At 29.1% G+C, this 13,714-nt stretch overlaps 1 protein-coding gene across 1 annotated transcript; it reads right to left on the bottom strand.

Moving 5' to 3' along the window:
• Positions 1–8,950: 8,950 nt before the first annotated feature.
• LOC114286124 (tRNA (guanine-N(7)-)-methyltransferase) lies at positions 8,951–12,040 on the bottom strand. Its single transcript, XM_028229199.2, has 2 exons — positions 11,774–12,040; positions 8,951–9,948 (listed from the first exon to the last, which is right to left on the bottom strand). Exon 2 carries the CDS (start codon positions 9,931–9,933, stop codon positions 9,175–9,177), a length of 759 nt encoding a protein of 252 aa, XP_028085000.1. The 5' UTR covers positions 9,934–9,948; positions 11,774–12,040; the 3' UTR covers positions 8,951–9,174.
• Between the last annotated feature and the right edge of the window lie 1,674 nt (positions 12,041–13,714).

Below are 13,714 nucleotides of genomic sequence, written 5' to 3'. Positions count from 1 at the left end.
AATACTCGAATAGAAACCACACAAAAATAAAAATAAAAATAAAAAGATATATCTATCTATCTATCTAAATCTATACTATATATTAAGCAAAAGGGAGTTTTTAACCCCCAAAGCTTGTGGGAGCTCCAATATGTCAATCCTAATTTTCTAATTTTTTCTTTTAAAAAAAAAAAAATAGCCTCAGCATTTATTAATTTCTCTCAACCCACAAGATTTTTTGACTTCCCTCATAATTATTGCAGTACCTTTTCTAAAACAAATAATTTGTATATTAAAAAAAATTTAAAACAAATATAAATATCTATCTATATTTATCTATTTATTTATATCTATCTCTAACTCACAAGTTTTGTGGGAGTTTCAATATCTAAACCTTAATTTCTTAATTTTTTTGATTTTTTTTTTAAAAAAACTTAGCATTTATTAAATTCTTCTAAGTCTTTTTAATTTTTCCAATACACAAACTCTTTTTAACTTTTCACATACCTATTGCAAATAGTGAGTCTCCTTTTTGTTTTTTTCTTCTTGACTTCTCACTTCTACACTTTCAACTTCAGTAACCACGTATTCAAACAGTAAGTCTTCTTTTATTTTTTCTTTCTTGACTTTTCCTTTTGTTTACTGTTTTAATATTATAGTTAGATAGCGCATAAAAATATTTGTGATTTGTCTAGCGAATAAAAAATTATAATTTGATTTTTTTAATATGATTGAAGTTAGATAAATATAAATCTTCACAAAGAGAAAAATGTGATTATAATTAGTTGAATGATTCTTTTTTTTTTTTAATGTGATTGTAGTTAGTTTAATAGTTCTTTTTTTTCATTTATTTATTTTATTATGGGAAAAATGTGATGTGATTGTAGTTTGTTCAATGGCTCATTTTTTTAATATGATTGTTGTAGTTAGTTCAATGGTTTTTTTTTAATGTTATTTAATCTTTTTATTTACTATTTTAATTTTATTTTTAACATGTTTGAAGTTAAATAAACATAAACACTCACAAAGAAAAAAAAATGTGATTGTAATGTGATGTGATTGCATTTTGTTTCAATGGCTCTTTTTTTTAATATGATTGTTGTAGTTAGTTCAATGGTTTTTTTTTAATGTTATTTAATCTTTTTATTTTTAATATGATTGAACTTAGATAAACATAAACACTCACAAAGAAAAAAAATGTGATTATAGTTAATTCAATGGTTTTTTTTTTTAATGTGATTGCAGTTAGTCAATGGTTCTTTTATTTATTTATTTTATTATGAGAAAAATGTGATGCGATTGTAGTTTGTTCAATGGTTTTTTTTTAATGTGATTTAATCTTTTATTTACTGTTTTAATGGTTTTTCTTTATAATTATTTATGAAAAAAATATGATTGTAGTTAGATAGCATAAAAATATTTGTGATTTGATTTGATTTGATTTTTTTCTGATTTGGTTTTTAAAGTACCAATTATTGATAATGATTAAATTGTATTTTGAAAAAAAAAATTGTAATTGATTTTTTTAACCCACTGTGGTTTTTGAAAAAAAAATTGTAAGTGATTGTAGTTTGTTCAAGGGCTCTAAATAATCTCAATTTGAATTTCTAAATTTTTTATTAAAAAAAAAACTCAGCATTTATTGATTTGGTTAAAATCTCCTGATCAACATTTATTAACTTTTTTTAATCCACATGTCTTTCCACATGCCTGCATTTATTGATTTGGTCAAAATTCCTTGATCAACATTTTAAATCCCCTCATACAAATAATTATAGATACAATCTGTGTATAGTTATTACAGCATCGTTTTCAACTTCTCTCATACACTATGATTAGTGATAAGATTGTTAAATTATTTTTATAAAAAATCTTAAAAAAACATAATTTATATAGTAAAAAAAAATCTAAAACAAATATAAATATTTATAATTATCCCGTGCATAGCACGGGTGATAGGCTAGTTTTGCTTATATAAATGGGAATATAAGATTCACTTTATATAAGTGAAACAATTCACTTTTTCATTCTTTTCCCGATGTGGGATTGTGAAATAAAAGTTAAATGGATATGCATATTGGATTGCAGATTGAAATTGTGTTTATGAAAGCACCTTCACATTGAACTTTCACATAGCATGGGTGATATGCTAGAAGTATTGTACATGTGTTCTTAACAACATAAACAAAAAAAATTGGTATTGATTATAGGACTTTTCACTAAAAATCTTCTCGTGCTTATATAAATGGGAGTATAAGATTCAATATATATAAGTGAAATAATTCACTTTTTTCTTCTTTTCCCGATGTGGGATTGTAAAATAAAAGTTAAATAGAAGCTAACCAATGGAGATTTTTTTAATTGTTTAAAATTAAGAAACTTCAATGATTTATATAAATTGGAGTATAAGATTCACTTATGTAAATGAAACAATTCACTTTTTTCTTCTTTTTTTCCCGATTTGAGATTGTAAAATAAAAGATAAATGGAAGCTAGCAAATGAAAATTTTCTTAATTGTTTAAAATTAAGAAAATTCAATAATTTTAAAATGAAGATTTGGACCTTCTAGAAGGCTTCTCCCTTAAAACTCTCTTTATAAGATTCATTTTATATAAGTGAAACAATTCATTTTTTCTTTCTTTTCCCGATGTGGGATTATAACACTTTATATAAGTGAAACAACTCACTTTTTCTTTCTTTTCTCAATGTAAGATTGTAATTATTTTAAAGTTAAATATCATGAGAGTTTCAAAATCTTATACAAAATTATTTTTAAAATAAAAACCTCTATGTGAGATTGTAAAATAAAAGTTAAATAGAAGCTAGCCAATGGGGATTTTCTTAATTGTTTAAAATTAAGAAAATCAAAAAAATGAGTATGAGATATTGATAATATGGCTTTTCACTAAAAATCTTCTTTTACTTATATAAATTGGAGCGCAAGATTCACCTTATGTAAGTGAAACAATTCACTTTTTCTTGCTTTTTTCGATGTGAGATTGTAAAATAAAAGGTAAATGGAAGCTAGCCAACGGGAATTAGAGAGGCATAGTTTAGGTTGGTGAATTTATCATACTCGATCATTTTGTAAACTCATATGCAAATTAAAAAAAAAATCAAATTCATTCTAAAGTCATGTTCAGGTGATTTCAATGTATTTAACTTTAATACAAATATATGATCTATGTATAAAATTATATATATTATTTATTTATAAAAATTAAATATAATAAAATTATATGATTATAAATGATAGCCTCGCAAAAAGTAAATCGAATTTTAATTTGTTCAAAATGTTGCTAGTAAAAACTAAAAATAAATCAAAATCAATCGATTGACCTCTTCTCCTCTCTAACATGTGTCTTGTTAAATTATCATCCATGTGGTCATAATTGTGGAATTAACTTGCATCATTGCATTTGGAGCAAAATATTGTTTTAAAAATATAATTAATTGTAGTCATGCAAGCAAGATGAATCCAATTCGGAGAGATGGATGCCGGCCTCTAAATTTTGAAACCCATTTATTATAATAATAATAACATTAATTATAAAAAAAAATCCTTTAAATTATATAAGTTGGCCTCCTATTAACCGTACAGTTTGGTAAATCATCAACCTAAACTATAATAAAAACTTCTAACCTAAACTATCTCAATCCAAACAATTCACTTTTTTCTTCTTTTCCCGATGTGGGATTATCAAATAAAAGTTAACCAATAGAGATTTTCTTAATTGTTTAAAATTAATAAAATCAAAAAAATTAATATGAGATATTGAAACTCTCATAAGACTTCTCACTAAATGGGATGGAAGTATAAGATTCTCTTTATATGAGTAAAACAACTCATTTTTTTTTCCTTCTTTTCCTGATGTGGAATTATCAAATAAAAGTGATTATTTAAAATTAAGAAAATCAAGAAAATTAGAATGAGGATTTGGAGCTCCTAGAAAATTTCTTACTAAAAAGTCCCTTTTCCTTATATAATAAGATAGATAGATAGATAGATAGTGAAACAAACTTTGCTTTTTCTTCTTCTCCTGACATGGGATTATAAAATAAATCATAAATTAATTAGAGTTTTATTTTTATATGGTTAAATAGAAGTTAGCGAATGAGATTTTTTTTTAATTGTTTAAAACTAATAAAATAAATATGAGAAATCGTGATTAAACCGGAGAATCAGTCAAACCCAAAATAATTCAACCTAATCGGTTAGGTCAAACGATCAACTAACTTATACGAAAATTCATTAATTAAAACTTTTAAATGTTATTTTAATTTTAAAATTTAAACTATCTTAAATTGATTTATGCACAATACTACACTATTAAGATTCACATTATATAAGTGAAACAACTCATTTTTTTTTTCTTCTTTTTTCGATGTGAGATTATAAAATAAAAGTTAACAATTATTTGGACGAAAAGTTTATTTCTAATCAAGCAATCTTAGTTTTTCAATCTTTAATCAAATCAATCACTAGTTTATTTCAATTCAAACAAATTTAATCAATATATTTTGATAAAACCGCTAAAATCGCGGTTAAACCATCAAATCAATAAAATCAAAAATAATTTAGCCTAATCGATTAAGTCATAATTAATTAATTAAAACTTTTAAAATTTAAACTATATTGAATTGAAACATGGACAACATTATAATATTAAATGGGATGAGAGTATAAAATTCACTTATATGAGTAAAATAACTCATCTTTTTTCTTCTTTTCTTGATATGGGATTTTCAAATAAAAACTAGCCAATAGAGATTTTCTTAATTGTTTAAAATTAAAAAAATCAAGAAAATTAGTATGAGATATTAAAACTCTCACAAGGCTCCTCACTAAATGGGATGAGAGTATAAGATTTTTTTTATATGTGTAAAACAACTCATTTTTTTTTTCTTTTTTTTTCCTAATGTAGGATTATCAAATAAAAGTTAGCTAATGGAGATTTTTTTAATTATTTAAAATTAAGAAAATCAAGAAAATTAGTATGAGATATTGAAACTCTCACAAGCCTCCTCATTAAAAATAATATTTTCCTTATATAATATATAGATAGATGAGATTATTTAGGTTAGTTCAAAACTCTAATAGTGTGTTAAATTTGAACTCTAATAGTGTGTTAAATTCTTAAATTAAAGTCATTTTTAATTATGCCTTCATAAATAAATAAATTCCTTTCAACAGTGTCCCAAATCTTCAGCCAAAATTTGTCAAAATACACGAGATTTGACTTTGTCAAATATTCCACAACAATCATGACCACACGGAAACCATTTTAGTGGTACAGCTGTGATTCATCCTAAAATTAGAATTCTAATTAAGTTTTAGTGATGTGAAAAATTAAAAATAAATAAATAAATAAAGTCAAAGCATTATATTAGATGGATTTACATATAAATTAAAACTATTAGAACTTTCTCCCCAAAGCTCTCAAACATTTCTCTTTAATGGTACAGTATTACAAAAAATGTGACCTTTTTGTACTGTAATAAGCCTAAAAAAATACTTTGTTAAAGTGACATTGACTTTTACTATATTAGAGTTGCTCTTAAGTAATCTTTTGCTCTAATCTCAAGAGAATGGTTTAGTGGGTAAAATTTTAAATCTAAGAGTATATTCTTATTAGGTTTTAAATTTAATATTCACTAGTAGCAATAAGTAACTTGAGGTCATGTCCATACACGACATTTGACCTGACTTTAAATGGGGTCTCGCAAGTGGATGGTAGGATTGATCTCTCGAAATTAGTCGAGATGCACGTAAACTAATCCGAACACTCAGTTATCAAAAAAAAGATGTTTGGCTTCTCTCAAGTTGGCACCTCAACTTAAGAAAGCGTTTGGACTTGATAGACCCATGTCGAATATTGATTTTAGTGGTCCGAACCATTCACTTTTTAGGATTCGTTCAGTAGAATATTTATGTAAAAAATTAAAATGATTGGATATCGGTAGCTATATATTTGAATCATATTTGTTTTACACAAATGGATGACAAATGTAATTTAAAAAATAGTCATATATTTTTTATAATACAATTTTGATTCCAACATATACTTACCGATATCTGATCATCTTGATTTTTTTTGTATGAATATTCTACTCAATGAGTTTTAAAAAATGAACGATTTAAATCATTAAAATTGATCTCAAAATGAGCTTACTAAACCTAAATGCTCTCTTAAGTTAAGATGAGCAATTTAAGAGAAGTCAAACGAAAAAAGAAAAAAAAAGTAACTTATTGCTGCTTGTAATTACGTGTACATTCACAACAAGGCTAATGAACAATCCAAGAGTTGGACTGCATAACTGATTTACTAATTGAAGGAAAGATATCTAATTTTGTCAATTCCCCTTTCTCAGTAAAGCTAAAGCATATTAGTATCAACAATGATTCATCTCCTTTTTCCTCCACCCCTTTGACCTCCTCTCTCTCTCATTGGTTACCTTTTCTTTTTCTTTTTCTTTTTTTTCCTGCTCCTTCAATCACCACCCGCCACGTGACAAAGGGGGTGAGGGGGTGACCCCCAAAAGGGTCCCAAGCATTATTCTATTAGTATACACTCGGTCAGTACCAATCCTGAGATCAAATGGTTTATTGACTTGACCCTCTAGTAATAGAAGGAAAACAGAGGTGTTCTGTATATTAGGTGAGTCGTACAAAAACCTAACATATTTTTTAATGCCTGCATAAAAATGAAGGTCTTGTTTGGTTTATTTTTGAAAAACAAATTTTCATTTCCGCTGTATCAACCAAAAAAAAAAAAAAAAAAAAAAATTGGAGAAATTTTTTAAAAATTTTGTTTGGTTTAGTAATTTTGGAAAAAAATTTCTAAAATCACTTTCTATCTCCTTCACATCAATCAATTACTTTTTCTCTCTTCTCTCTCCTTCTTAATTACTTTTTTTCTTACAAATATCTACTCAACTACAACAAAATATCAAATCATTCTAAACTCCTATACTTCAAAACTATTTCCAAAATATATAACCAAACAAACAAAAAAAAATTCTAAACTCTTTCCCGAAGATTTTTTTAAAAAATTTATCTTCCAAAACCAAACCAAACATATCGAAATCTTTCAATAATATAAATGAAATCATTGAATACTGTAAGAGATATCTTTCATTACAATTTTAGAATAAAAAATATCACAATCTTGATAAATACATGCCACACATGCATGTCAATTGTCCAACTTCATTACAAAGATTGCAAATTTCCACACGGCATATTAATACTATGAAAAGTATACTTTGAATTAGCAAATTATAATGGATCATTTTTTTTAATTTAAATTTAATTATGGCGTGTCATATCAACACAAATAATAAATAATTTAGATTAGCGTCGAACTTGCTTAATAGCAAGTTGACACAAATAAACTATTCAATAGAAGATTAATTATACATTGTAATGTTATTTTCACAAAAAAATGTGCCTTGGACATGTTTAAATCCCATAAGTAAGGAGGGGTTGAATTAAAAAAAAAAAAAATTCCATGCAAAAAATATCATAAATGGGGATTAAGTGGATCGGTCTTGTCTGTCTCCCTACTTATCCAAATATGTTGTGTTTTTTTAATCACAAAATGAGATTGATATGATCACGTGATATCACGTTATACCTAATATTTACTTGTTGTATATATAAAAACTAATTATACGGTTAGACAAATAATACAAAAATCAATTATATCCATAAAAAAAAATCTTATTCCTTTATATAGATTATATGTACTTATATATATATATATATACATATTTTTTTTTTTTCCTTTTTAATGTCATGCCATCAATGAAAATGAAAAGACGAATTTTCCTTAGAAGTACTGCTCTACTTGCAATGGTCATCTTCATTTGAGGTGCAGGTTTCAAATTCGCAAGTCTATTCACGTTAGATTATATATATATGTATATATAAATTTTCCTTTTTAATATCATGCCATCAATGAAAATGAAAAGAAAAATTTTCCTTGGAAGTACTGCTCTTCTTTCAATGGTCATCTTCATTTGAGGTGCAACTTTCAAATTCGCAAGTCTATTCACGTTAGATTATAGCTCTACTTGCAATGGTCATTTTCATTAGAGGTGCAAGTTTTAAATTTGCAAATCTATTCAAGTTTTTATGTTAGTCTTCATCTTCATTTTCACCAAGTACTTGAATGAAAAATCAAAAGAAGATTTTTTCGTTAAAGTATTATTTGTCACAGCTTGCAGATTTTTAGATTTTTAGGTTTACTTTTAAAAGTCATCATTTCCTTGAAGTATTTGTCAAAAATTTTGAAAATTAATTTTTTGATAACAAGAAAATTGAAAAAATTACATGTATATTTTCTATTCTAATCACATCTACTTCAAGTATATATTTATGAAGATGAATATATATGCAATTCAAAAATGCATGTGAATTTTATTGACACAGCGGAATATACAAAGATTAAATATCGTTCTAATAGACCAAAGAGGTTCTTGAATCTACAAGAAAAATAGAACCTTGAATCAAAAAAAAAAAAAAAAACTCTTTAAAATATTATTGATTGAATACCCTCCATTACATATGTTTGTAGGCTTATTTATAATAAACTAAACCTAATACTTGCAGGAAAAATAATTCTAAAATAAACCAAGAAATTTAAAACAACACAAATTAAGAAATCTAAAAGAATAGGAAACTAAAATTCTAAATTATTTAAAATCATAGTTAAAATTTAATTCTAAAATAATAAAATTAAGAAATAATATATCAAAAATATTAAAACTAAAAATATAAATATTCTTAAAATCTTGTCCTACATCAAGATTACTTTACCAAAAAGTTAGTTTAAATTTTAAAAAAAGGTTGCATAAAAAATAGCATTGCAAATTAAAGTTTCAAAGGACTAGAAGATCAACATGAAATTTGATTTAGACCATACCATAGTACAAAATTGGCTTGAACTGTCAAAATTGAAGAGCATGTACATAATAGTTCCCAACTTTTATATATCAAAATCAAAGGGAAAATGATCTACAAACAAAACTGTTATACAAAATTAATCTAAAAAATGCTGTGGCAAGGGCATTCTTAGAAATAGAAGCTATTCTGATGGGCTTTTTCGATTTTAAAATGAGAGAACCTAAAGCTGCTACATCATTCTAGACGAAGATTCTGTATGTTTTTATTTTGTTTGTCGCTACTCAGATCAAACAGACAGCACGATGCGTCTAAAAACTGCTTGGAAAGTTTGTCCCCCATTCCGCGCAACCTTCTGTCCTTCCTCTGTGGCACCACTCAAGAGCTTCACAACTGGATCAGCTTCAAGTTCTTCATCTAGAAGAGCTTCAAACATAGGGTGCCCCTCCAAACAAGCCTTCATCCACTCCCCAAGTTCTTCCACATCCGTAATCGTATATATAATCCCGCCAACTCCAAGAACATAAGCATATTCATCTAGCAAGTGTGGGCTGATCACACGACGCCGATGATTCTTCTCTTTAAAGTGAGGATCAGGGAACAGGAAAAACATCTTCGATAACTGTCCCTTCTCAAAGTAATTCGGAATGTATTTCATGGAATTAGTTCTAACCACTGATACATTCTGGTACTGACCAGGATGTGCTACCCTCAAAGCTAAAACCCGTTCCTTGACATACTCCGTCACTTTGTCCCTCAGCTCCATCCCGATCATCAGGGTGTTAGGGAATAGGATTGAAAGACTTATTAGGAGTCCTCCAAAACCACAGCCGATATCTGCAAATTGGATCTTCTTGGAATTGTCAAATTGATCGGATGATGGAAACAGTTGAGGGAAATGAAGGGAATAGTCAACATGGCAAGGGGAGATAGGCACAGGGAAGTGGGAATCACTCAATGGATTGCTGTGAGCTCGTGCCCGATAAAAACGTTTCCGTGGCAAACGAGTCGTCTTGCTGATACAAGGGTTTGCCTCATTCTCCAGCATCTTCTTTTCTCAAAACTGCATAGCAGCAGCAACTCATAATTTACAGGATGGGAGGGGGGGGGGGGAAAAAACAAAAAAATAATTACAGGATGCAGATGTGAAGTTTAAAGCAGCTCTGTTGTCTAAAAGAAAGAAAATTATAACTGGATATTGTTAACAAAGGCTTCTCAATGGTCTCATACAAATTATCATTTTCCAAAATTATGACTTTTTTTCTACATTAAGGCCTTGTTTGAGAACAAGCTAATTTAGTAACTTTTTGGCTATTTGATTAACATATGAGCTAAAAAAACTAGTATGTTTGAGATATTTTTTAGCTTTTTACCAAAAGATGTACAAAAAGTAGAGAGAAAAGAGAATCTTTGACTTTTTAGTATGGGTTGTTGGCTTTTTGATTTTTTTAGTGACTTTTTGACTAAAAAAATCACTTGCCAAACGAGGCCTAAGCAATGTTAAATCAAAGTATCATATTAGGGTTCAATGTTTCTTTTTCCTAGTTTTTATTTTTTTTCCCCTTCTTTTCCCAAATCTGGTTAAATATAAAAAGTATGTCAGATTCCATGGCATGTTTTAATGAAGAAGATAATGAAAAATTGGAAGAACTTTGTCATCTTTTCTCTCTCCATCATTTCTACAAGCAAAATATGGAAGTTTTAGTTTGCAGACCTAATACTCCTCAGTTATGCTTTCATATTGCCAAAATTAAGTTTTACTATATTATTTTCTCTTCCCAACCAGCATTATTTCTTCTAGAACACAATATTTGTTCCATTTTCCTGGCAAACACATAAGCTTTCCATTTTCCAAAATAGAACCTGAATAATTGGCCTCTCACACAGACATTATCTCTCTCCATATAAGAAATCACCATTGTAAAGTCTCTTTATTGCCAAAGTTGGTCCCCTGTTTTCGGGCCTTAAACAGAGCACAACAACATAAACAAAGAAATCCCTAGAACACCAGCCACTAAACCCAAAAGACAAGAACCCTCTTGGACTATATTATCAAATGAGATTATTTGGTTAGAGTAAACTCTAATGGTTTGTCAAATCCTTAAATCAAAGCCACCTAGTTATAATAAAAAATGCCTTCCAATGGTATCCCAAATCTTCAGCCAAAATTTGTCAAAAGGCACAAGATTTCCACACCAATTATGACCACCATATGCTCTTTCTTTTTTTTTTTGAAAAATAGATCAAACGGTAGCAAAATTGATAGAATTAGGCGTGCCAAAATAACATGAGAACCATTTTGAGTGGAATAAAAAATAAAATAAAATAAAAAAGTAGCCTTTTTGTACTGTATCAAGCCAATAAATACTTTGGCAAATCCATGTGACAATGGAGTTGATCTCACTTTTTAGATAACTCATTGCTGTTTATAATTAAATGTGTACATTCATAATGAGGGTAATGATTAATACTAATTGTTAATTTTAAAATTGCAAAGTTTCTTTCAGTTTCGTTCCCATGTTCTTACCCAAGTCTCATACATGATTTCAGCATAAAAAAGAAAAAAAGAAATAATCTCCTTTGTAACTATATTTCATGAGAAAAATCAAATAAAATACCAACCAAGAAAAAAAATGAGTTCTCTAAAGTGTTAGCTAATTGAAACCGAGTCACAGAAAAACAGGGAGGCAGCCGTGAATGTTGGTGAAATCCCCAAAAATGAAACACAAACATGGTGGAGTAATCGAAGAGAAACATGCAAGATTCAAGCAAATCAGGGTTCACTCTCCACAAACAAGCCATATTTGGGTGAAAATCCACAGGATAACAAGAAATCTGGGTAAAAACTCCAAGGGATTTCAGATTTGCAGGTGGAGGTGGAGGCTTACCTGATTCTGCGCAAACACCGACGACGAAGCCGACGTGGAAGAGTGCCGTCGGAGGCGTTGCGGAGGGCCGACGGGTGAGACGTTGGTTTGGCGAGGCGCTAATCACAGGAATGGGGCAGCGGAGCACTAACCAAGCGGCGTCCTCTGTCTTTCTGGTTTTTGGGCAATATGTAACCCTAAACAACAATGAGGGCAGTATCGTAATTTCACGTAGTTGATTATAATCACAATCCCAAAGGAGCCTCTATTTGCACACACCAATTTACTCTTTGCACATACTTAATGAATTTTATTTTTATTACAATTTTATCCCTAAATAAAATTACCATTATAGACATCTCACACAATTCAAATAAACACACATCCTCTCAATACACACACAGACGTTGCAATGCCTCTGCTTCCTCATTTTGCTAAATGATCCACACACACAGACTCCATACCAGAGCTCCAAAGTTACTCCATTCTTCATTAGTGTACACTCCTTGCACAAGCTCCACACTCCTTCCACAAGCTGTCTTCCTCATTCTTCCTTCCTCATTCTTCATTACTTATTTGTGATGGAGGATTTGTCTTCTGAAAATCAGCAAATAAGTATTCATGTGAAGCAGAGCGAAGGAAATGTGAGTTTAATTTTTATTTTTTTTTTCGCAGCGTCGTTCGGATAACCAGTGCCGAATTTTGTTATTTTGTTCGGAAATGTACTACCGAAATAATTATGTATTTTCGGAAGTTGATGTCCGAATAAATTGATAAATTTCGAAAGTTGTTGTCCGAAACATTTATATAAATTCGGAAGTTGTTGTCCGAAAAATGTTAACTTATACAACATTCTACTTTCGAAATTTGGAAAAACATTCGGACAACTACTTCCGAATGAAGTAAATTTTTTTTTTTTTCCATTTTATATTCCAAATTTGCAAACTGCATACCAAATTTACAGTTTCAAATTGCAAATTAATCTTTATAATGCCATTAAAAATTTGTAATGTTATACAAAACATGCAGGAATATGTGTCAACTCAAGGGAGTCAGGTTTGCGCGAATTTTGTGTTAGATTACACCATTCATTTCACAACTGAACAGGTTCAGTCTACGAAAATATAACGATTATGTTTTGAATTGCTCGCCAAATGTAAATGTTTGATAATATTTATTTAACTTTGTAGGTATTCAAAAGTAAGGATGAATTGCTCAACTAGGTACGTGAAGTTGGAAAGAGAAATGGTTTGGTCATTGTAATCAAAGCATCAGACTATGGTGGAGGGAAAAAAAGACCCAGGATGTATCTTGCTTGTGAGAGGAGTGGCCAATATAGAGCAACAAAGAAGTTAAAACATGATGGCAACAATACATCAAGAATAACCGGTACGAAGAAGTGTGGTTGTCCTTTTGATATGAGGGCTCACAGGTTTACCACATATGATGAATGGACATTGACTGTAGTATGCGGATTGCATAATCATCCACCTGCGGAGCACCTCGAGGGACATTCATATGCGGGGAGGCTATCCAAGGATGAGAAAGCATTGTTAATGGATATGTCAAAGAGCATGGTTCGGCCAAAAGAAATCCTAGTAACCTTGAAACAGCGAGATGCCCTCAATGTGAGGCCCCTGACTTTTTTTGTAAACCTTATTAGATCCCTAAATTTTGAATTATTATAATAAAGCCCTTAGTTCGTCGATTAATCGCAAATTAAGCCCTAGGACTGAAAATGCATCACGGGCGAATCCATACAAACCCTAATCGATCCTGGAAGCTTAGAAATCACTTCTAACACTCTAATATTAATTACTTAACTCTCAAATTTTAGATTAATCGCTCTAAACCTTAACTTTCAATTTTTACAGTCATCGTTCGGTTATGTACCTTTAAATTCAAAGCAAAATAATACAAACTGAATTATTTTACACTTGAAATAGATACTTTAATTGAACC

Source organism: Camellia sinensis, chromosome 2, assembly GCF_055761805.1.
Source record: "Camellia sinensis isolate YWXY chromosome 2, ASM5576180v1, whole genome shotgun sequence".
Lineage (NCBI taxonomy): Eukaryota > Viridiplantae > Streptophyta > Magnoliopsida > Ericales > Theaceae > Camellia > Camellia sinensis.
This window is presented reverse-complemented; position numbering and strand designations above follow the sequence as displayed.